The 25787-nt window shown below is 38.4% G+C and overlaps 1 protein-coding gene across 1 annotated transcript; it reads left to right on the top strand.

Annotated features, from left to right (window-relative positions):
* The first annotated feature begins 505 nt into the window (after window positions 1-505).
* On the top strand, window positions 506-25787 carry GFRAL (GDNF family receptor alpha like). The gene is made up of 10 exons (XM_066180318.1): window positions 506-527; window positions 3699-3833; window positions 10335-10487; window positions 12004-12543; window positions 13138-13194; window positions 13836-14163; window positions 16091-16350; window positions 19354-19452; window positions 24525-24606; window positions 25616-25787. The coding sequence occupies exons 1-10, from the start codon at window positions 506-508 to the stop codon at window positions 25701-25703; spliced, it is 1764 nt and encodes a 587-aa protein (XP_066036415.1). The 3' UTR covers window positions 25704-25787.

Here is a 25787-nt window from a genome sequence, read left to right as displayed (position 1 = left end):
GTTCCCCTGGTCTGCCGGTCAACATATTCCATAGGTTTTCTCTCTCCTTAACGGATCAAGATTGTGTTCCACATCTGAGGTGAAAACAAAAAAATTCACGTGTAAAATGCTTTGAAGAGTGCTTACAGAAGGTGATAGGACATAGCAACAGGCATTTTCCAAAGAGCTTATAGGCAGCAACTCCGTTCGTTTCTCTGGAGATCAAATGAGAACTAAGTGCAGAGGGAGTGCAAGATCTCGTGGAAGATGCCGAAGAACCCATGCGTTTCATCTGGACGATTTGTAGCGAGAGAAGAAATGTAAGCAGAGGGTGTGAGAGCGGAGCCAAGGCCGCTCCCGGGGGTGGGCAGCTTCATTCCCTGCCCCTGGCCGCGGCAGGTGGGCACGGGCGGAGGCGGAGGGAGCGGCGGGCGGGGCGGGCGCTGTCCCCGAGCCGGTGCTGAAGGGGCGGCGCCGCTCGGGCACCTGCGGCCGCTCCGGGCGGCAGCTCCGCGCCCGCGCCGCCATGGCCGCGCTCCTCGGGCCCGGTAAGTGCGGCGGGACGGCGGCCCCGGACCCTCTCTCCCCACCGCTCCTTCTCCCGGGGGTCTCCAGGCGGGGCCCGGGGGGTTCACGGTGGTGGCGGCTCGGCCCCAGGGCTCCGGGAGCGCCGGGAGCGCGTCTGCGGCAGAGCTGGGGCAGGGCGGCGGGAAGGATGGGACCGGCGGGGACCGCCCCGGCTGGGACGCCTGGTCTGGATGAACAGCCACTTGTTTGCTGGCTGGGGAGCGCTGGGTGCTGCCAGTGCTACACGCAGGGCTGCTGACACTTCCTTTGGGTTTGGCTGGATAAAAAGGGAAAATCAACAAAGCTGGTACAGAAAGATTTGGTACAGGAGAATAGGATGAGACAAGTATGTTTTCTTTTTGTTATTATCCTTTTCTACTCACTACATACTGTATACATGCTGTGTCTCTTTTTAACACCCCACTATTCTAAACTTTTATTTCTGTGTTAAAAGTGTTCTGTAGGTGGTTCTGCCCCAGGTTTTGTTAGAATAAAGTTGTCCTTTATCAGTTTTCAACCATATTCAAAGTATATTCAGCTGTAGTCTGCCATTTTGCCTTTGGAGCTTGTTGTCTCGCTGCTCTTGCCATTGGATAGAAACCACAGCTTGGTTTCCCAATATTCATTATTACTTATTTAAATTATTTTAGGATTACAGAATTGGGAAATGTAATTCCTCCATTCCTCAGTTCCCAATCTGCAAAATGAAGGTGCTAAATATTCCTTTTCCCCCCCTCCTTTTGACTTTAGACACCAAATTCTACAGAGAACAGAGAATTTTACACCTACCTAGTGAATGAATAGGCCTTTGCATAAAAATACAGACATCTGTAAAAATTTAAATGTGTGTCTTCTTGTCGATATGGATCCCTCTAAAAGTTTTAGCTACAAACTAACTCTTAGGTGCCTCGAACTCTTCTATGCAGAAGTCACCTAGTATTCCAAACATTAGAATAAATAAGTGAAGTTATCAACTAAAGTAATAACCGTCAATTTAAGGAATTGCATAAGCTACAGTGCCCTGGATTCTAAAATCATATAGGACAGTTTATTTCATGTAGGCTTCTGGCAGTGTAGCCCCTCTGAACCTCTCTGTACTTACATCCATAGTAAGTCAGTAGACCTAAGGAAGACCTTTCTTAGGCTGAAGTGCCTTCAATCATAGGTTATGATATTCACCTCTTTATTTTGCAAAAACATCACCTCCTATTTTGTGGTCAGTTTCCAGGTAGGTTCAAAATGAGCAGCAGTGTGAAATACTCCATAAAAAGGAGCAGAAGGCTGTGCAATCAGTCCTCTTTTGGATGTCTCAGCCACTGGTCCTGGAAAACTGTCTGAACCTGAGGAAGAGAGCACAGAGACTTTGTGCTGTGAATCCTAGTCAGATGAGTAAATCTTCTGTTGTGTTAGAACCTAAAAAACAGATAAATGGTCATCTAGCAAAATACCTCTTCTTCATAAATTTGTGGGTTTATAATTTTGTATTGTTTCATATATTGCACTCATGTTCACCTTTAAGGTATTTGGCAACTTTTTTCTCTGACATCTGAAAAAGATAGTGAGTAATTTCACAATAATAAAGACCTTATGGAGATAGTCCTAGAACTAAGGTGTTATAATGTAATAATAAATGTAATAATAAATGTAATAATAAATGTAATAATAATGTAATTAAATGTCATAATAAGCCAAAAATGTCCCTATGGAGAGGGCCAGCTGCACATTCCTCAATGTCAAGAGGCAGGAGCTGTTTCTATCAATATGTCTTCAAGGCTGATGAACAGACACAGCCTAGGAGTGTTTCAGGCTGGAACTCACTGAAATCACCACCAGTCCTGCATAGATTTGCCAGGAATATGCTCAACTGAGGAAGGATTAGCACCAGCTATAATAAGCACATGTGGCCTCTTCTTTGTCTCATAGGCACACTAGATGCTGTTGCACCTGTCAATTATAAAGTATTAAATGTTGTTTCATATTTATCGACATGCATTCAGAAAGTGTTCCCTACAGCAGCATTATTATATCACTGGTAAATAATTTCCAAAAGGGATGGCATCACCTCTAAACAGTAGTAGCTCTTTAAGGTTATCAAGAAGGATATTTGAGATATAATTTCTTATTCTAAAATGTGTCATTGGAAAAATTTAATTTCTTTGGATAGGGTCTGGACAAATCCAGGAGCAATATTTCATGCCTCTTGCACATGATGTGTAAGGGATTAAACAATGCTGGAAACCTCAAATTTCATATGAATTTACCTGAACATGGCAGGGGGATGGTATTTTGTCAGAGAGATGCTGTGTCCTTCAACAACTAAAGAAAATACAGGTGTTCAGCAGGTAGTTTGATAAGGCCTGAAATCAGTGACTGAAACTTAATTTTATAGAAAATAAAGGCACATGATTACAAATTAGAGGTTGTCTTACCATGGGAATGTTAATGAAAGAGCTAAACTCCAGCTGATTTATCCTTTCTTAACAAGGCAATTTAATTTTCTACTGATAAGTCACAGGCAGTGCTGTTTTAAAATTCTTTTCCTTGAAACCTCCAGAACTTTTTAATGTAATTAACAGGCTCAATGCATTCAGGAAAGCAGATAAAGACATAAATGTGGGGGTTATTTTCAAGAAATGATGCATTTGTGAAGTAAAAATAAAAAAGGGTGAAGAGTACTGTATTTATAAAATAAAATCACATTTATTATATGCAGTTATGTAGATGTCAAATCTCTTTCACACACTCTATTCATAGGAATTTCTAAACAGCCAAGCTTGACAAGATTTCATGCAAATAAAATGCTGTTTCCTCTGAATTTTATACTGTCTTCCATTCTGTACTTTATTATGGATCTCAGTACTCCAGCAATTTCTATATATCTATGCACTGATGTCATATATAGCTACGGTTGCTGTTACAATACTGGGGTAAAACCAATGCAAAGTATGCCACACTGAAACTTTGAACATTTAAATTTAATTTTCCAGCTGCAAAACTGAGGAAAAGCTTTGTTCTGCTAAAAATTAATTTGTTAGCAAATTTGAATCTATAGTTAAACTATAGTAAATTCTTTTTTTAAAATCTATATGTAAAGGAAAAGTGTCAGTACAGTATCTACTGCATTAAATAGTCATTATATTCTGTTTTTACAGTGTTGTTAATTTACTTCACATGTATATCTACTGTCCAGACTACTGACTGTTTGCACTTGAGGGAGCAATGTATTAATGCTGGAAATGGATGTGAGAGTGTCTGGAATGTGGTTGAAGATGTCTGCAATATTTCAGGTAATTCTGTATGGTGTACGCAGCTTAATTTTGAATTGCTGTATGGTTGCATATTCACAGTTTATTACAAATATTGCTGTGGTAGCTAAATGAAGTTGGTGAGATTTCAAAGAGAAATACTATGGCAAAAGTCAGCTTCTGAAATCCTTTACAATGGCCAATGCTACTTCTAGTAATAGTCACTCTGTGTCTTCAAGAAAGTGATAAATGAGATTTCTGCATGATGAACAAAGTCAGAGCCTGAACCAACTCAAGACATCTGAATTCAGCAGAAATTAGGCTCCTTGGAATCCTGTTAAATAAAGCCTCTGTGCAACTGGAAAAGAAGTTCCAACTTTGTTTTAAACTTTTTGGAGGAGTTGATCTGCCCCCTCCCTGGCACTGTTCCAGGCCAGGTTGGATGGGGCTTTGAGCAACCTGGTCTAGTGGAAGATGTCCCTGACAATGGCAGAGGGGTTGAAGGTCCCTTCCAATCTAAACCATTCTATGGTTCTATAATGTCACACAATACTAGAACAATGTAGTAGTTATTTAGAATAATTTTAAATTGTTGTACTAGAATAAGAAAAAAATAAAATAAAGAATGTCTCAAAGAAAATTGTATTGTAGGGGGACACGCTGTATTTATTCAGTGAAAAGTATCAACACATCAGTGAGTCACTTGCAGGAGGTGGGGACATGAGAAAGTGCAGATTATGACATGAATAGGCCTCCTTGAATTGTTAAACAGTTTCTCATGTAAATGAAGGCAGATAATTAGTCTCTATCTATGCTTATTGCATTTCCAGTAGTTGGTGCTTCACTTCCAAATAATGTTATAAGTAGGAGAAGACCAGGTATTATAAATTTGACCTGAAACTCGTCCTAATCTTTGTGGTTGTTCAAATGAAAATGTTCCTCTCTCTGAAGGCCTATTGTCTTCTTCAACAAATCTTGGGTGTCATTGACCAGCTCTTTCTTTAAATCCTTCCAAGACCTTGCTGTTAAATGCTGAGAATCCGCTTGCCAGGTGCTGTGAATATGGAGGGGAGAAGAAGAGTGGCACTATAATCTGGATGTGTCATTAGACCAAGCTAGTAATGACACGTTTGTTGATTGATAAGTGTCAGGTGATCTGCCACTACATCATCAGTAGCAAATGCTAAAGGCCAGGGACTATGTTCTGATTGAATTTACCTTCTGCTGGGGCAGTGTGTAGTGGTGAATCAGAAGTATCTACATCTCTGTGGAAATCTCCCTTCTTATAATAACATTGTTTGAACAGAACAAGCCATGTTGTGATGCCATAATCTGTTTGGAGCCTCAGCAGCAGCAGAGTGGACAATGTGGATGTTCCTCAGTCTTGATGTCTGGACTCAGTCTGACCTGTGAGGGGAGCCAGGCAGAAGAAGCTGCTTGGCTTCATGGTCAATAAGCCATTGCTAAAACATTCACCTGCAGTGTGAGCTACCTGAATGAATGCCTCTGTCTGTCTGATCTGTTGCATGTATTTGATGTCCCAAATGTCCCAAGTCACAAGACAATATTTAAAATAATTAGAATAGAAAATTCTCTGAGGCTGAGTACTTTTAAGAACAGATGAAATAAATGAAAAATACATGATAATATAACAGTTACAGGTCCCCAAAGCAGCTGGGCTTCAGCCCATGTTCTATTGATCTGTTAAATATTTTAAATATTATGACATTTCTCTCTCTTACTGCCCAATGTACTTATTCACTTATATTAATGATATTTGTAACTGGGCCAGAGAAACCTTCCAGAAATAACTATTCTTGTCATTGCTCGTTTGGATTTGCATCTGTATGTTTCCTTAGGATAATAGCTTTTGGCAAGGACTCTCCAGCATTGCAGAGCACTCAGATATTGTGTTGGGTCCAGGACAAATTATACTAAATGTGCTAATTAGGTACCACGATCCCAGAGCATGTAAATCCAGTCAGACAGTTGGTGGTACCTCTCAGACAGCCCACAGAAACAGTGATAAAAAACCTACCAGCAGCATCATTAGTAGGAATAACATTATACTATCTGTCATGTGCAAGTTTAGAAACTTCACAGATGAGCTGTAGGAATGGAAAATTTCCTTTGAGCACAAACATATTACTTGGAAGCAATAGACAATGGGGTAAATATTTGTTTTGTTAGCTTCTTTATGCAAAACCTAACTACTAAGCTAAATTATAATTAAACTCCTTTGGGGTAAGAGTTCTGTAACTCAGTCCATCACACTGTGACCTCAAAGTTAAATGTATACATTATCAAGACTTCCATCTTTTGCTCCTCAGTGCAGGTCAGGGAACACTCTCCAAAATACTGCCTAAGTCGCTCCTTTTCCTGTCAAATTTTTCATCACTTCTTCCCCACTACTCCAGCAACATTTCCAGAGTCTCAGTTTAGAATCTTCAGAGTACGATCTTTCTTTCACCTCAGTGGCCAAAATATAGTGGAAAGAAAAAACAGAATGTGAAAATGTTTATGAATCAGCTTCCAGGTCAGGATATAAAAGATAGAAATATTAAATTTTGATGAAATAAGATTTTTTAGTTTGAAAAGATCAAAAGAGTTTCAGCACTGCAGAATGAAGATTTTAAGTTTGGGCTTTTAAAGTTTCTTTGTGGGATTGATTATTTGTTTGTTTTCCTTCTGTTATTTCAGTATTAAAAAAAAAAAAAAAAAAAAAAAAAAAAAAAAAAAAGACGACATTTCTGAACTCTGATTTAACCATAAGTATAAATTTTCTTAATTTTTCTGAATAGGAAACAGAAAAAGTTTTCAAAAGAAAAAAGCAACTCAGATCAATTGAATTTTAAAGAATCCCATTTTGAATTAGATTTGAATGAGTTTACTTTCCTTAGAATAATACACTCATTGAAGTTGGAAGGATCTTAGGACATCTGTCGAAACTGTGGTCTCACCAGTGTTCAGACCTCCCCCTGTAAGTCTTCAAATTCAATTCCCACTGTGATGACTGAAGAGCTGATTAAGCAAAAGCAGAGATTATCACTGTGGGAGTGTCAGCTTCTACTCTGTCATGCATCTGTGGTCCTGTGTACTTGAATTATGTACCTATAAATAAATCAAATTATGAATAATGGCTGCCAAACATTAGGTTGAGGGAGCATCTTTTTTGTAAATGCCTTAAAAGCATATGCATTAGATAAAATATATTACCTATAACTAATCTCTGGCAAAGCAACAACAATTGAAAATCAGTAATAAAATATTTTCTGCTGCTCGTCACAGCTGAATCAATACCATGTACAAATAGAGCAATACTGATAATAGGTTATTTCTACACAGTTTTCAAGAAGCCATGCAAGGGAGCCGCATAAATCTGATGTGCTTCCTGATTCTGTCTATGCCCTTTGCATGTTTGTAGCCCCACAGCCTCTCCCCCAGCCCCAGCCGTCAGGTGCTGACTCAGCACAGTGAGCTTACAGCACAGGGGCCACTGAACTCAGCCCCTGACTCCTGGCCACGACCTGGCAGTGTCATGAAGGCAGGTGACCTAAGTGAGGCTGGGGTGCTGCACGAAATATACTGGGGTATGGGGGTTTATTCTTCTAGTTGTACTCACCTTCACCCTTGAAGTGTAGTCTGGACCTTGAAAAACACAGTCATAAATTTTGTGAATAAGCTAATTTTTACACAAGCCACTCCTGATCTTTATTGGTCTTTTTCTACTGGAACATGTCTTGTCAAAATTCTTTCATTATCCGTTACTTAGTTGATAAAATATAGAATAGAATATCCACACGCTCATCTTCATGGGCCATGTCACCACATCCTTTCCATCCTGTTTTTGTGGTCAGGGAGTATCCTATGTCTGTGACTTTTGATAAATCTCCTGAGTTCCTTGACTTCTGGAACTATGAGGCCTAAGGGTCAGGGATCAGGATGTACTTCTGAAAAAGCAGAAGGAAAGTTGAAGATGGGGTTGGAGGGATACAAGCAATGCCAGCCACCATCACCTCCTTCTTTGCTGATGCAAGAGGTGGAGTGGGAGCAGAGGCTGGGACCTGCAGCTCCTGCTGGCCTGTAACATTCCCCTCTAGAAGTGTATTACTTGATATGCACTCCAAACCCTCCTTAGCAACTGGAGAAAGAGGAATGCAGAGACTGTTTGAAAAAAGGGGATCAGGATGGGATGTGAAGTCTGAAATAGCTGATTCTCATTATTTCAGGCAAAATGCACTGTTTCCTCTTCCAGAGGTTTACCTCCATTGCATTCCACTGCTATTTGTGTCAACAACATAAAAGTGATTTTAAAACTCTGGTCACATCAAAGCTTGCCCACGGTGCTGGTGACACAGGACTTCTCACTTTGCAGCTTTACTGAGTGCAGTGCAGTTTTCCTGAGTCTTTGCTGCTCCACACCTGTGGGGAAGCAGCAAGGCAGGAACCAAACAGCACCATTTGCAAGGCAGAGACATCAGCCTGTGTGCTCAGTAGACTAAAACTAATCCTCATGCTGCCCTGTGGCCTGGCTGGATCTCGTGAGCCACATACTGCTTCTCTTACATTTTGTGAGACATTTATTGTCTATGAGGTAAAGAGGAAATAGACAGGATTGGGGACCTACACACCTGTTTTGACAAAGTATATCAAGGCTTTCACAAAATAAAACTTATCTAAATTAAATTAAACTTCTTCACATGTAACATTCTTAAGTAATGTGTAACTTTCTTAAGCAATAATAAATCATAGAATGTTAAGGGTTGGAAAGGACATTAGAGATCATCTAGTCCCAACCCTCCCTGCCATAAGCAGGGACATCTCCCTCTAGACCAAGTTGTTCAAGACCTTATCAACCTGGCTTTGAACATTGCCGGGGCGGGGCATTTACAGCCTCCTTGGGCAACCTCTTCCAGTGTCTCATCATCCTCACAGTAAAAAATTTCTTCCTAAAATCTAACCTAAATTTCTCTTCTTTAAGTTTGTGCCCATTGCTCCTTATTCTGTCACTACAGTTCCTGACAAAGAGTCCCTCTCCAGAATCCCTGTAGGCTCCTTCAGATACTTGAAGGTTGTTGTGAGGTCTCCACACAACCTTCTCTTCTCCAGGCTGAACAGCTCCAACTTTCTCAGCCTGTCCTTGTAGGGCAAGAGCTCCAGTCCTTTTATCAACCTCCTGGCCCTTGTCTGGACTTGCTCCCACAGTTCCATGTCCTTATGCTGGGGACACCATAGCTGCATGCAGCACTCCAGATGGGGTTTCACCAGAGCAGAGAAGAGGTGTAGAATCACCTCCTTCAGCCTGCTTTTGATGCAGCCCAGGGCACACTTGGCTTTGAGTGAGCACTCACTGTCACCTCATGATGGGTTTTTCATCAACCTTCGCTCCCAAGTCTTATCCTGCAGGGCTGTTTTCAATCCCTTCTCTGCCCAACCTGCAGGTGTGTCTGGGATTGCCATGACCCAGGTGCAGGACCTTTCACTTTGCTCCATTGAAAATCATAAGCTTGGCTTATGCATTGGCCAACTTCTCAAGTCTGTCAGGGTCCCTCCGCGGGAGCCCTTCCCTCCAACGTGCCAAATGCACCACACAGCTTGGTGTCATCAGCAAATTTGCTGAGGATACACTCAATCCCACTATCAGAATAATAATAAGATTTTTGCAAAGCTTTTAGCTCATCATCTAGATGGCTGATTGATTTACCTTTGTACCACAAACTAGTACATGCACTTTATTTTCCCTACACATACAGAGAAAATATGACCTGACATCCTGTGTGAGTGTCTTTACCATTGAGTTCAAGTGCACATGCAAACAGGCTTGAAACTGAGCCAGCAAACTAAGGTTTCTGCACATTTATTCTTTTATGTTAACTTCTCCCTCATTTTTACTATAAAAGTCCAAACAAATCAAACTATACTTGGGCTACTTTAAATTTGTTGTCATTCTCAAACTTAGGCGGTGAAGTTGTTCTATAGGTAGCAAGGGAATATCCAAATGCCATGTGTAGGCTTGCACCATCCTTACGTGAGGGAGAGAATTTGACCCAGAGCTGGCATCTGCTCAGCCTGAGGTGCTCATCACTGTTTTCATGGGGCTGGGTCTGCCCTCTGTGTCCTGTCTCTCACTCCATCACCTGGCAATGCCTCCAGCCTGCACTGTGTGTTCCTGTCCCTGTACCAGGCACCTCATTTGTATTACATAGGACCAAGGTAAGTCCCTCAGTTCAGGGTGTGCCCCTTCCACTCCTGAGCAGTGACTTACCTGCCTAAAATAAGAGGTGAGAGTTTAAGGTTTTATGTACTTTGTAAATGAGAGCAGATATTCTGGCAATGGATCAGATCAAATAAAAGAAGTCAATATTGTATCCACAGCTTTATTATATTACTTTGAATGTTATTTAAAATTTGTAAAATATGACAAACAGTCTTCTCTTGGAAAAGCATATTATTTTTGTTCTTCAACTGAATTGTTTTATGTAACCGTGTCCCTTAAGCATTCATAAACATTAATGAAATTATAATTTTAATGGTGAGTTCTAGGCAACAGATGCAGGGCAGAAGACACTGTTGGATGTAATAGAATAATCCAGGTCCTGGCTGATGAATACCCAGAGTTTAAAAACTGTGTCTGCTCTACAGACGATATCTGTAGCATCACAACTTTCCTTGGGAAACAGTGCAGCATTAATAAAGGTAACTAAACATAAAGTGGTAATTATGAAGACCAAAGCCAGTTATTTTTTAACCACCATTTTAAGTGGATTCAACTTTCTTTGCATATTCTCAAGTCTGATAAATGCCCCCTAAAAATTAGTTTTGTCTTTTCTATGATATTCACCCTCCAGCATGTATATGAAAGAAATGCCACAAACAAAAGTATTAAAATGCATGCGAGAAAGTCAAATGGCTTCTAAAACTCTTGTTGAATTCACTGGAAAGCAAGAGTGAATACACAATGTGTGTTGAGGGCTACTCATTGCCCATGGAAATTTGAGAGCCACTGGTCCTAGTCTGTGTCTGCAGAGAGACACATCCAGCTCCTTCTGGATGGGAGGATGAGGGAGCAGGGACGCACAGGGGTGCAGTTGTGTCACACTGTGCTGCAGGAGGACCTTCACTACATGGTGGAGAGCTTACTGGATGTGTGAAACATAGTTGCCACCTTCATAAAGCTATACATAATATTTAGAGTGCATATTTTAAAAATTCTATTGTAATCAATGGGCCCAGATCCCCTCAATTTATTTTTTATTTTTCTGAGAACTCTTATCCCTGCAGAAAGACTATCTCTGTAATTGAGAATTACTTAGTACGTGAAGAAATTGCAGTTTCTTGTCCAAAGTCTCCTGGCATAATGATTAGCAAAGCTGACACAAGAGAGGTAAAATCTGCCAGTGAATGAGAGTCTGCAAAAATGAGTTTCAAAGTGATTCCTGGCACTGATCCATCACACCCTACTGGCATCACACAGCATTCATCTTACAGTACTAGAGTGTATGGCCTTATTGCAGAGGGAATAACAACATCCTGATCTGCCTCAGACACCTTGCCCCAAACAAGAGGGATGGATATCTGAAACCTGATGCTGATGTCATTGGAGCAATTGCTTTTGGCTTCTAGCAAAATGGCATAATAGTATGTTTTTTGCCAATTGAGATTACATTTCTCATCACTATAGAAATAATTTCTCACCGCTATAGAAATGATAAACTTACAGTAATGTTGAGTTTTCCTACAAAGGAAAGCATATGGTGCTGCTAGGCACTTTCAGGAGTAATTCTCCCTAACTTAAATTACTATTTTAGGTAATGAATCAACCATCTTCTGGAATTGTCATTCTCCCTTTAAAAATTATGCATTTGCTTAAGATGATAATCCACAATATGTCCAAAGTGTAGGCAGTTAAAATTATGCGGAGCTAAACTCTTTATGCAGTAATTTTAGTGAGGATTTTTTACTACTGTTTTGCAGCTGAAGTGTTTGAGTGGACTGTAGTATGCAGCTAACAGCACACAGTAAACATGAGGAAGATTCATTAGTTTGTAAGATTTTGAAATTATTATCTGTTTACACACAGCTGAGAATTAAACTAGGGCTGTTTCACTCATCATAATGCATTAAGACAAGTACCCTTTTCCTGAGTTTTTGTGCTGTGACGATGACCTATCATCCATTTGATTTATAACTCTGTTTGTACCTATTTCTGCAGACTCTTTGGAGTCTTTCCCAAGGTCGGACGCTGAAGTGACCGCCATGAGGCAACACGGGAACCCCGGAGGCCAGAGGCCGGCTGAGGGTGTGGGGAGCGACTGCAGCGCAGCGAGGCGGCTCTGCCGGGAGGAGCCGCGCTGCTCGGTCGTGCTCAGGAGCTTCCAGCGGGCGTGCCGGGCAGCCGCCGACACCTGCAGCTCCCCCCGGCCGGGAAAGTGTTTGCTAGCCTGGAAAGAGCTGAGGAAAACACTTCTGGGAAAGTGCACGTGCCCAGAGCCACTTCAGGCGAGATGCCTTAAAATCTGGAAGGGAATATTTAACAACCCTTGTGTACAATACTCTCAGGAGAGCCAAGCCTCAGGAGCCAGTGAAAGTGATGGCCATGATGATGACTATAATGCTGATGTTGATGGTGAGAAAAATGTGGTCACACACAGGTTAGCGCTGTTCCAGCAATCTGAATGCTTTCGCACACAACAGGAGTGTCCACAGTCAACAAGAAAGGTCTTCTTGCCCATTTTCAATTCAACATTGAAAACAAGATAATTTTGGGAAGTTTATAAATAAATTCACAGTGTGATAGAAAATGACAGCCTGAGTACAAATACTGTTGTCCTTCAATGTGTTAATTTGATACAACCTCATCTAAATCAGTCGGTTTTAGTTTTTCACTATAACTGGAAACAGTATAAGACCAATAAAAATAATTTTCTAATAGCAAGAATTGTCTGCCAGTCTTGACTTTAGATCATGACAAGCAGTTAGTTGAACTTGAAAACTCGTCCACCGATAAACACATTAAGGTCTCTGGCTTTTATTTATTCACAAGAAATCTGACTTTATAATGCACTGAGAAGCTCTAAAAACTCTTCTTGAATTCATAGGACCTATAATCATGTAAAAAAGGCTAGCAGCAGCCTTTGATGAACTGTGCTTTGACCTCAAAACTTATGAATATATGTAATAGTGGGTTTAGAATTTGTTAGTGGGTTCTATTTGGTCAAAATAATTTGTTTTATTCTTGTTTATTTTTACTTCTGGGACTATGCCAGCAAGACAGACATTACTTTAAAGTTGAAAAGCTGAGATACTATTTACAATTTATGCCTGTAACTGTTTCTTTTTCTTCTAGAAAATACTACTATGGAAACAAAATTACAGTGGGGTTTATCTGCTCTCTCCAAACAAGGTAAGTCTGAATTTGCTTATGAATCCTAATAAATAATTTTAGCTCAGTTTTCAGATGGTACACAACATACCTTCAGATTAAAATTAATACTTTTCATTCAAATGGATAAGCAGGGAGTTAACAGATCCAGCATATTTTCAGTTAAGGTACTGGGTAGAGAAGAACCCCAAAATGTAACAGGTAATCAAGTAATGTAAATGTAAATCAGGTAACAATCATGACTCTGTCAAATTTACAGAGGCAAATCGTATCCCATAATCACTTTAGGGTCTAGGGTTTTCTAGCTATTTTTGGAAGGTTTATTTCTCAGTCTAGAAATATCTAAACTGATGTTAAAAGCACAAAAATGCCATCTATATTGTCTTCTTCATCACATAGGCTATTATTACATAGCCTTAGCATAAGACTGCACACTGGAGATTGCAGCAGTTTCCAGATGGTTGCTTGTGAGGGCCAAGCAGTACAAGAAAGAAGTATGAACTTACTCAGTAGGCTTAAAAGAAGCAGTGCTGGAAGAGCTGGATCAGGGTTTGGGAATCAAGCTTGATTTACTAGGAATGTTGTAGGCAGGATACCTACCAGTCATCACTTGAGGAAAAAATTTCTTGAGATTTTATTTTTAAAAGTGCTATTCTTTTTAGGGTACACAACAAACAGAAGCTGTTTGGATGTGAACAGGGAGTGCATTGAAGATGAAGTGTGTAACAAACAGTTGTCCCTCTACCTTAAAGTTTGCTCAGTAAATAAGAAGTGCAATGTGGAAGGATGTCAAGCAGCCATAAGGTTCTTCTATCGAAACATGCCTTTTGAAGTTGCCCAAATGATGATATTTTGTGACTGCATCCAGCGTGATGAATCCTGCCACAGAGCCAAAGAACTTCTCCATGGCAAGCCCTGTGCAGTTACTGTAGTTCCACCCCCATCATGTCTGACTGTAATCCACATGTGTGAAGAGAATGAATTGTGCAGGTGAGTAAAACTATTTTGCCCACTAAGGTGCTTTTGAATAACGATTTGGTCAAACCATTTTTATTACACTCTACATGTATCAGCTATAACAAAATTATTTTCTGCACTGTATCTGCCGTGTTTGACATCTTCACAGATGTTTGCATCAACTGTGGTAATTCCAGAAGTAATCCCACAAGTAAACTGAAATGATTAATTTTCAGGAAGGTTTGGAATCTCATGAGGGCTTTTCTTCCGCCTGTATCATGACGCTTAACACCATTTCTGCTGGACAAACTATGCTATTGCCTATTTTCATTACCACTTTCTTCAGATAACAGCTGCCTGTCTGCACCTTTGCCCTCCAGCAATTTGCCAAGTTGTGCAGCAGACCAGACAAGATTTGTTTGGTAAAAGTAATTACCTTTCGAGGGCAGAGTCTGACCTTTTGTATCCAACAGCCATGCAACCAACTTGGCCTGTTTTAAAAAGACTTTTGTCTTATTCTCTTCATCTCAAGGATACTTCCAAAAAGCTTTCAAAAATCTGGCCTGAAACACGCACAGACCACCAAATTCATGAAGGATAATGCCTTTTAAAAGTTTCATTTTAAGTTTTTAAAATGTGCAACAGGATTACCCATATTTGTGGTTCAACTTAATCACCTCCTTTTATGGCCGATCAGTTGGCCCACTCTTTTTCAGTGTAGTCACCTTGTGGATTAGAGTTGAATTTTACCTCAAAGTTGGGCTCAAATCAACCTTCAGTCAATAAACCAGGAGGCCAAGAGATGGTTTTGGTTTTGTGCAGATTATTCAGATTGATATCAGTGAGAATGGCCAAAGGGCTATTAATGTATGTCTGTACATGTATAGACATGTAATGTCTTCATGGCTGAATTCTCCATCATTTTGGAACATTTATGTTTCCTGGCACGGACAATAAATGCATATAATTGGCAAAATTAGTCTGTGAATTAGGGCTAGTCACATCCATAAATCAGGAGGTGAGTGAAAATAATTCCATTGGAACACAGGTGGCATCTGCTTTGAAACCGTTGCTTGTGTAATGAAAATATTTACAAAAATTTTCTAGCCAGTATTGCAGCAGTCCATGCATTTCCATGTGACATGCTTGTGGCTACTATACACTATCAACAGCAAAATAATAACATATTTATACCATTAAGGAAGAATATTTTAATAATTTCATGTACAATATACTAGACTTTACTTTTATCACCCCCTAAAATTTATTGTGATATAGTTGTTTTTAATTAATATCTACATATTTTTAGCTAATTTATAATGGATATTTTCTCTTGTCATATACAGTGTATTAAAAGCCAATTTTATTTCATTCTAACAGCAAATAAATGGAAATAATTTGAGATTATTGAACTGTGTAACAAGTTAACTCATCATGTAATTTCTCTGCCATCAAATTATCTTGAAGTTCACTGAATTACTTATACTTTTTCCTTAGCCTCGGACATTTTGTATTTTGTTAGCCTTTGTGGGGCCACGGAGTTGACATTGGATGTAGATTATCTAATGCAATATAAGTTGAATGTTTATTCTTCCTTCACACTCCTCAAAAACTGATCCACCAGAACAGCACCTGGTGTGGTTTTGTTGTGATGATTGACCTAATTCCTATAGTCACATTTCTTCTCTAGGTATCTGAGGCTGTTGGAATTCACACTGTATTTTACTGGACTCTGGGAAACAGGTGCTGATTAGAAGTGCAGTTGCTTTTTCTCAAAATCAGAGCAGAATTTATGTCAGCTATCACTGAATATTTCTATTTTTAAGGCTTAAAGTGGTACCTTGGAAATACACTCTCTTTTAGTGGTGCTCATTAAATCTCTTTTTATGAAATCAGAGTTGTTAAAGTGTCATTGTACACTCCTTTTGTTTTTCTTTTTTTTTTTTCTTTTCCCTACCAGGAAAAAATACACAAGTTTTCGGTCAAAGTGTTGGAGACATGTGACAAAAAAATGCTATAATGATGAAGCTTGTCTTGAAACTTTAGTCAAGGATGACATGCCCTGTTCTGCCAACGCTGATTGCAAAGGAGCCTACATCAGCAACTGGGGCACAGTGCTGCACATGGAGTGCACCTGCCAAAATTTGTCTCCAGTGGAGCAGCCTTTGTGTGAGCTCTTCCATCACATGCTGCACAGCAAATCCTGCTTCAGTGACTTACGTGAGTAACACTTACAACTTCACGGAATAATTAGTTTTAAAGAGAACTAAGATGCTAATTTACATCAAATCTTTCCTATGTTTGCTACTACTGGTTTCAGCAAGATTTATAGCTGTGGGGTTTTTAAAATCCAAATAAAAACAAAATTTGGACATTCAGTTTTCTTCCTCTGGTTTGGGGAAAAGATTATAATAGTAGTAAACCAATGAAATTGACTACATGAACTTTGTGAATTAAAGAAATAATTTCTAGAGTTTATATTAATATGCAGATTAGAAAAGTCCAAAGTCTTCCTATTTTTGGCTTAACATTGTACTTTTGTACACTGTTTTTACAAATAATATGAAGTAGCATTGGGTTTTTCTTTCTTTTCTTCTCAGAGTCTGAATATTAGTAAACCTTACACATGTTTAGCAGCAGACTTCATTCTGAAGAAAATTGCTTCAATTGTTTAAAGTAAGCTTTAGGATTTGGTCTCCAGTAAAACCACTGGGTTTAATTGAGATGAAATATAGGTATTTTCCCAGAACCAGTAATGGCTTTCATGTGCTTAATTAGAATTAAGCTAATTCTTTTTGTTAAATATACATGTCCTTGCCAAACCTTTGGTTAAGGGAATTGGTAATGCAATAAATGGCAATATGGGATCAAATATTAATGTTTTAGTCTGAATCTGCAAAGTGCCTTCAAAGCAAAGCTCCTCTTTGTCCCCACGTGTTGTGTCATGGGTCACATCAGAGGGTGGTTCTCTATCATAGGGTGGTTCCTGGTCTCCTGCAGCATAAATTGAACCTGAAGGTTCATCTGCAGTCTCTGCAGTGCACCAGCTGCATGCAGACATCTGATCCATCAACCAGATCAAAGACCAAAGTATTCTCTTCTCCTCAGATCTCTGACTTATCACATCAACTATTTTGCAATATAAATCCTCTTAGGATATGTTACTAGTTACTGCATCATGCCCTATGCCAGCTATCTTCTACATGTATACTCTAAAATTATACATATTCTTAAACCTGGGAGAGGTTTAAAGATTTCAATGAAAAGAAATGGTTCTTTCATAGTTTAATCTGATGGACAGTATTTTGAAAACATATATGGATTGCATGCATGCATTTCATTGAATGAAGTAGCTACTCTTTTAGTTCTAGAAACCAAAATGGTACCATTGATAAGGCTGCAATTGGTTTTTTTTATGTCACTCAAAGGCTACCCCAAAATAAAAATCAGGTTGCTGAAGCATTGCTCTTAGTTTAGTTAATCATTACTCAAATCCAGACTCCGAGAAAATATTAAAAATATATAACAACTCCCCTGGAAAAGTGATAATATAACACGCTTAGACTTGAGACTTCTAGCAGTGATTTTGCTGATAAATATTATTTACTTGCTTGCTTTACAGCTGAATTTAACAGTCCAAATGAGTGAACACATCATCGTGTTAGTTATTTCTTAACCTACAAAGCAAATTATGATCCTCATGTCCAAATAATCAAATAATTGCTGACGAGCTTTTGCTTTTCCCTGAAGCAGTCTCAGGATAAAATAATTTGAGGGTTTTTGTGATTGAAACTTCCCTAACCTAATTGGGATTGAAGAAGGGAAGCTTATATTTCTTGCGTTGTGCAATAAGTTCCTGGTGGTTAAACAAAAAGAACTTGGAGATCCAGAGCCTTTGGTGGATCAGTACCTACTCTACAGAACACTTGCAGCTTTTTGCTATTCTTGCTTTTTTTTTTTTTCACCTATATGTCTAGCTGTAATGCAGGTGAACTGATGATGGTGATGATTATGGGTTTTATTATAAGGCATGTTTTTGGTGCCATCCCTGCATGGCAGGATAGAGATGTGGAGTCACTACTCTGTTGTAACGCCCACCCAGCCCCATCTGCTGACTTATTCCTCAGGCCTGATGGTGATCTTTGGCTGACTTTCGCTCTTACAATGGCAATGACCTTAAACTCTGAAACATTTCTGAATAGGCAAATACCCAGGGTTTGGAAAGGGGATCTTTGCCTCTAGAACTGGTGTGAACAGACCCACAAGCAGTGTTTGCACCATCTCGTCTTCCTACTCTTGCATGGCACTGCCGTTGCTACAAGTGTTTGCTCTTGTGGCTGTGCAGTCACAGGATTGCATTTGCTGCAGACTCAGTATAAGGCAGGAATTGTGACTGACTGCTGCTGTATGAAGCAGAATCACAGTGTGAATTATTGCCAATGTAGGATCAGTGTCTTAACAGGAATAAGCAAAAATATCAGTTAGGGAAAGAAAAAATTTAAGCTTCCAAAATTTTTTAACTCTGGGTTGTAGTTTTGGATCTCATAGAAAAAAAAAAAAAAACAAACCCAAATTACAGGTAGATTTAGTCCATTGTTATTTGAACAATGTTCCAGGCTGCAAATGTAAGACTTTCTTATATTACAAAAAATTCTCAACTCGCTGTTCATGTGAGTGACCAGACGTATCCTTGTATGGTTTAGCCTCCTACTCTGTAAACTATACTACTTAAGTAAACCTCTTATTTTTCATTTCAACAGAAGATATGTATTTTCAGATATATTAATGAAATTATCCCCACTGAGAGGAGAGGCCTTTGTTAAAAAATTTGTTGAGGTCTAGCAATACAGCTGGAGAATAAACTCTGCCTTGTGGAAATTACTTCATACTGCTACCCCTTTCTCACCACTTTGATATTGGTTTGGTGGACCCAGTTCTTTTGGTGGGCTTATTTTTAAAACAGCTTATGTGAAAAAAGAATTTAAGCTCTTTTGTGGCAGAGAATATTTTCAAAGCCTGCTTGTCATCCATAAGAAAAACTGAGGTGGAACAGGAAGAGCTGTTATGCACTCATTCAATTTGTTCATCAAGTATCAATAAAAAGTATTTTTAAATAGCACCCTTTGCAAATTTTGTGGCTGTTTCCAATATATCAAACCATATTCTCTTAAATTATTATTTTAAAGAAATATTTTGAATGGATATCGTCTTTTCAATATCCAGGTCAAATTTCTATTGAGGAGAAGGGTTTTCACCGTGTAAATACAGAAATGCCAGGGGAAAAGATTTCCAGAGCACAGCTCCATTCTTCTGCAATTAATGGTGAGTTTGGGCAAGTCACTCCATGATTTTCACAGCACTGCTCTTGAGATATCCCTCAGGTATGATAGAACAGACCAAAAGGTTGGTCTCTTGGGTGGGTTCACGGAAGCAAGCTCGACCTGTTGCTCCTTCACATGGTCTGGAAATCTCCCTACCTGTTTGGCTTAGCTTATATAACCACAAAATTAAATTAATCAATTAGATTAACTAATCAAGACTGAACCAATTACTCTGATAAATGGTTTTGAAATAGATGTCTCACAATCACTGTATTATAATTGGGGAAAATTAAGCTATTAAGCCTGCCAGAGCCTGACTCTCTGTACAGACATTAGAGTAGTAGTCATAATGTGTAATACAAATTATTATCTTTGATGTCACACCTACTTCTATATCTCTTGACTTTCTGTAGTAGTTACAACAACAAAATTAGAAGCCACAGTAAGTGGTCTGAGAAGGGGCTTGTGTTACACTCCATCAGCCTTCTTACACTACAGAAAGGCATACAGTATCCCTTGGGCTGAAGAGCTGCAGCTAATTTCATTTTCATGCATTTACAGTAAGAAATTAAGCAACATAAATTTAAAGGATATTGAATTAATATACAAATGTTTTCATTGCTGAAATAACATTATTTTATATTTCCTTTTGAGGGGCCCAATTACAGAGTGAGAACACTAAAGAGCTTAATGCACAAATATCACCTCTAATGAGAATGACCTGTTCTACCTTGTGCAGGGCAGATTACAATTCTCCAGACCATACTACAAATTAGATCCCAGAACTGTTCCTACAGAACACTTTTAGTTGTGAAAAAAAATAATTCAATCTCTGCATGCAGTAGAAAATGAAGTGACTTCTAACCTCTCCATCCTTCAACTATTGCTGAAGTGGGAAACCTGGATAAGAGATAAAATGGAGATAAAAATGGATTAAGGGAATGGAATTCCTGGGACTTGTATATGCATAATTAAGCATTTGGCTGTAGTGTTAGCATTAAAGTTACTTAAGAATCATGCATGTCATCCAAGTGCATTGTGTAGCCAGAGAAAAAAAGTCAGCCACCCCAAAAGGAAGAGTAGTCCAAGCTTTTTGGACTGCATTTGCTGAAAGTATTGACTTCTCCTTGCCAATTACAGAGGGAGCCTGAATCCCTAGTTAGAACGAGACTCTAGCAGTTAAATAATGCAAGTCATAATACAAGAAATACTGCACTAAGTGGGAAAATGCAAAAAGTGAGATATTGTACCCCTGTGACTAGTTCTAACTGCAGACCTTTTCAGTAGGTATAAAGTATTTTGCATTTCACTCAGAGATTCAGATGAGTATTTGCAAGAAGCAGCCTGCACCTAATTAATTTTGATCACATTGAAGTCTGAATACTTTCCAAAAATCTTTCCTTGAAGTCTTAACAGAATTTTGGATGGCTTTAGAAAAATAAAAAGAATGCTGACCAGCCTGAACCATACAATAAAATATTCTTTCTCTTGTAGCTCTCATGTACATGAGATGGGAACTCTAAGCCATAAAAGTCTCATAGGAAGCCAGGTCAAGAAGAAGAATTTGATTCAGGATATCTGCCTGATGGTAAAAACCATACTGCAAATTGTTTCATAAATCCCACTGCCGAAAATCTAACTCAGTGCCCTAGATTCATATGCTAATAAATGTGCATTATGAGGCTGCAAAGGGAGTTATCATCTTCACAAAATATTTATCTTTAATGAAATCAAATCCCAAGAAGAATTCAGGGCACAGAGGCAAAACAGTTAAGTTGTCAAATATGGCCTTTTGCCTCTGTGAAGACTTTTGAAGGCATTTGCTTCTTGGCTATTTTCTGCTTGAAAAACAAGAGATAAAATCTGCTGATTAAAATCTCAGGAAAATCCTTTACTTAGTTTGTCATTGAAAGATACAAGGAACTCTTTCACCAGATGAAATGAATGGCCATCTACAGATGAACATGCTCAGAAGAAACTCAGTATGTCTCCAACTTTTTCTTAGTTTTATACTTTAAAATATAGCTTACTGTTCAAAAAAACCAGATTTCTCTTTTATCCAGCAGCATTGCAAATCATTCCATTGGATAAGGTTGCTTTAATAGGTGGAGTCTTTCACAATAAATAATAAATATAAGCACATATATACATATATTCAAATATATTTGTAAATAAATAGAACAATGGAAGTTGGAAAATTATTATTCCAGCTTTCAGTGTAAAAATGCAATACCAGGATTATGTAAAAATCTTGACTGGATTTAAACAGATTCACTTTCTCAGGAGGGAACAGACCAACAGAGTCATCTTAGAGCTGATAAAACTTTGTTAAGATGTGATGTGGGCGGAGTCAGAACCATATAAAAGTTAATGAGGTTTTTCCTGTAAGCTTGAATTTGATCTCATTTTGGAAACAATATCAAAAAGTAATAAATCAAATAAAATTTCTCCAAACTTCTAACATACCTACCTAATCATGCATCTTCAGCCTGGTTTTGGCTTTACCCTATGCAAATTTTATCAATGACTTTAGAGATCCAAATAATATAAAAGATTGCTCCCTGCACTTCAGTTTGAAAAATTATTCATGTGGGAAGATAAGGATTTACTTTCATCACCATGGAGCTTTGAGGCTAAGTTGTGGGTTTTTTATGGAAGAGGAAGCTTGAAACACAGAACACTTATCCTGTTCTTGTGAGATGCAATAAAATTGGCCTTGACCCAAAACTGTTGAAATTTTGTTTTAAATTGTAGTTTTATCATTTATTTCCTACTGGGGAGGTTTGCTGTGCTGAGTGTTTAGATAAACAAGTAATTGGCAGGGTTTATTTGTAAGTATACCAGCTGTGGGAACTGAGATTAGTTCAGCTCCAGTGACTTTAATTGGTAAGGTATCAAACACTGTCAGTCTGACAGTTTTATAAATGTAGAAAAAAAGCCTGTGACAAGCTGCAGTTAGCCAAGCTTCTGAGCAGAAGCTGGGATTAATGTGTTCAGTGAATATGCACTAGCTGTATGTAAGCAGGTAGATCTACAATAGAGTAAGAGTCACCAAAATCCCTCTTTGTTCCCAATAGAACTGAATCAACATCTCTTTTACCAGCAATTCATCAAGAGCATATAATTTTTTCAGATTTTGTCAAAAAATAGAAAAAAAGTTCAGTTGGTCATTTCAGTGTTTTGTTTGATTGAAAAGGAAACACCTTTTACAAATTTTATAAGAAAAAGATCACAATAGTCTGATGAAAATTTATTAGCCCATTTTTAAATATCCATGACTGTACAATATATAATTTGATAGATATAATAATTTTTGTGATTACATAGTTTAAAAGTTTCCATTTGCCTAAAATATGTGTGGAGCTCACTTTCCACTTCAAAAAACTAAGAAACTGTTGCCCTTACAAGTGCCCCTACACTTGCAAAAAGTTTTCAAAAATAGCTGCATGTACAAATAAGATTCAGAAACTGAAAAAAAATGCCCACAAATAACTCTTTTGCTAAAACCCATCATCTTAAAGAAATGTTGTAACTTGAGAGCTAGGCCAACTGCTGATGTAGTTTTTAAAATATGTTATTAGCAGTCCTTTTCTAAGGTAGACCTCACCCCTCTTTCTTCAAAAATTCACCATATAAAGTATCTTCCAGTAGTGGATACTTTACTAAGTAGATACTTTACTAAGTAGATACTTTAGATTTAATCTTACTGGATTAAATGGAACGTTCATTCCATTTGAGCAAATTGTGGTGGTTCAATCACTGCTTTCATCTTCTTATATTGGTAAACTTGAAATTGGGATAGATTTTTGAGCACCATCCTACAATGAAAGCCGAGCAGTTCCAATGCCGTGCTCAGCTCCTTGTTTTCCTTGCTGTGGAATACATATTCACTCTCTCTTCCCAGGGCTGCTCCAGCATCCATACCACCTGTGCTTGTATCATATGATACACTACACCTGCTGCATGTATGCAGTGTACACAGAAATGTCTCATTTAGGGTTGGTGTGTGCATATACATAACACATGGAACATATAATAACTGATAACTTATTCAGAGACCAGAATATGGCCTTCTCACAGCCCAGATAACTGGCTCAGTGATGAGTCCAAAAATCCATCTCTTCCTTACTGAATGTTTCACTGGCTATGTAAGATGGAGAAGCTGGGGGGCAGCTAGGGCCCTCTGCATTTGAATTCCTGTATAAAAAAAGCTACTGTTTTGTAATCAAGACTGATTGTACAAAGATGACAGAATCAGTGCAACAGGGAAGTCACAGAAAGGTCTCATGTTTTATGCTTGTGACTCTGCATTTGTGGCCACTTGTCAAGTTACCTCACCTCCACACCTCTCCGTCCTGTATTCAGGGCTTATACTACACTCTCAACTGAAACATTTCCTTCAGTTATTTGATCAAAACTGATGGATTCATTACTTCAGGGAACAAAGAGTTACTCCTCCTTTGGAAAAAAAAAAAAATTGAAACAGGTCCCAGTTTTTCAACAGTTGGAATTTTTAGCACATAAGCCACCTAAGTGAGTTTCTGGTGAGAAGCCTAACAGAAAAAGGAAACTCCATGGGAACGGGGCCCAGAAAAACAGTGTTAGATCCCATTTTATGTTAATTTGATTCTAGGTGGAGTATTGCTCCACACTGTAATTACAGTAATATGTGGAAAAGGAAAATAAGTCTAGTTAAGTAAGAGCCAAATCTGCTCTGATACACAAAATAAAATTAACATTTCAAAATCAATAGGGAGAATACTCCAAAACAAAAATCATAGTAACAAGCTGTTCCCCTGCAGCAGAGTGAAAGGTACTGCAATACATGTGAAGTGCTATTGGAGCTGGTATTTACTAAAAGAAGTCTGAAAATTATGTTGCATCAAATGGCAAAGAAAGAGTTATTCCTACCACTGACATACATCTAGGTCTTGTTCCTCCTTTTAATTACTTTTGTCAAAATTGATAGGTAATTTAGCTCACACAGGTATGATTTCCAATACAGATCTCAAATCTGATTCTTATTACTAAAAAACAAAATGTTTCATTCCTGTTTTCTGTTTTTATTTTTAGGTGAAACTGTCTACATTATTGCTTACTCCTCCTGCATAGCTCTCATCCTAGGAATAGTCCTGTTGACTCTCTTAAAGATCAGGTAATTTGATAGGGATATTAATCACTGGTTCTAGGAAATTGAAAAAACAGAAAATAAAACATTTTGACTTAGTTAAAAGGTGGACATTGTGATTGTCTTTAAAAACAGTCCAGCATGCCCCAGTGATGGAAAGAACTGACATTGCGGGTGTCAGCAGGGAAGAGAGAAATACGATACGTATCTACAATGCCCTCCATTCATGCAGAGATCCCAGGCTTTGGGAGGTTTCATTTCCTGTCCCATGGCAGGGGAAGGTGAAATCTGAATTCAAAAATTCTGTGAGACTACGTTCCTAGCCCCATAGCAGGCAGGGGTAATGCAAAAAGGAAATGAGAATATTTAGCATTATAACATATTTAGAAACCAAATTGTGAATGCTGCTATTGTAGTTAATATTCTTGCCAAATGCCATTTTTGCTCATAGGAGTCTGTAAACAACATCCACCATCCCTGCCATCCTTTTCCTTTCCCTCCTCCCTCTCTCCCTCTGAGAAACTGCCCATATACCAATTCTTGGTAAGAAAACAGAAATGTGCATTCACTTAGTTAAATGAACACGGCCTTTTCTTAAATGATACTTTTCCTTGGACCAAATTAAATGGCCAGATTTCAAGAATTACACTGTCAGATGATAGGTAACAGAACATGATGTAGCAGGAGCTATATATAGTGGGAGGGATATAGAGTCAAATTTCATTATTAAATTCCAAGGCAGATCAAAGAGAAATTGTAGAAAAATGCAAAAGGCAAGTCAAGGATATATGGGAACAGAGGCTTTCTCTTAAGGTTTGCAGTTATAGGAATATCAGCATATAAAGAAAATTCAGATTTAAAGAATACAGAAAATGGAAGAAAGAACAATGCATTAATAACAATGAAGGGGATTATTTTATATCACAGTGTTCATCATAAAAATAAGGGAATTTTGCCACTGATTTCAATTAATCCAAAGTTCAAAAAAAAAGCTGTATAGTTTATTGTTAAATACATGCACATTCTTTGTTTTCAGAGCCTGCAAAACAAAGTATGAGTCAAGAAGTCCCTCGCCAGACCATTCTTCTGAAATGTTTATGGCCCATTATAAAAGTCACAGATGAGCTACTCTGTTGCTTATGTTTTTTAAGGCTATTCCTGAAAAGCAGTCTGTTGTACATATGTGATAATAAAATATATATTAGAAA

Source organism: Chamaea fasciata, unplaced genomic scaffold (genome assembly GCF_029207755.1).
Source record: "Chamaea fasciata isolate MVZ Bird 193981 ecotype frontalis unplaced genomic scaffold, bChaFas1.0.hap1 SCAF_3, whole genome shotgun sequence".
Lineage (NCBI taxonomy): Eukaryota > Metazoa > Chordata > Aves > Passeriformes > Sylviidae > Chamaea > Chamaea fasciata.
The sequence above is the reverse complement of the archived record's forward strand: the minus strand, read 5'-3'. Positions and strand labels throughout refer to the sequence as shown.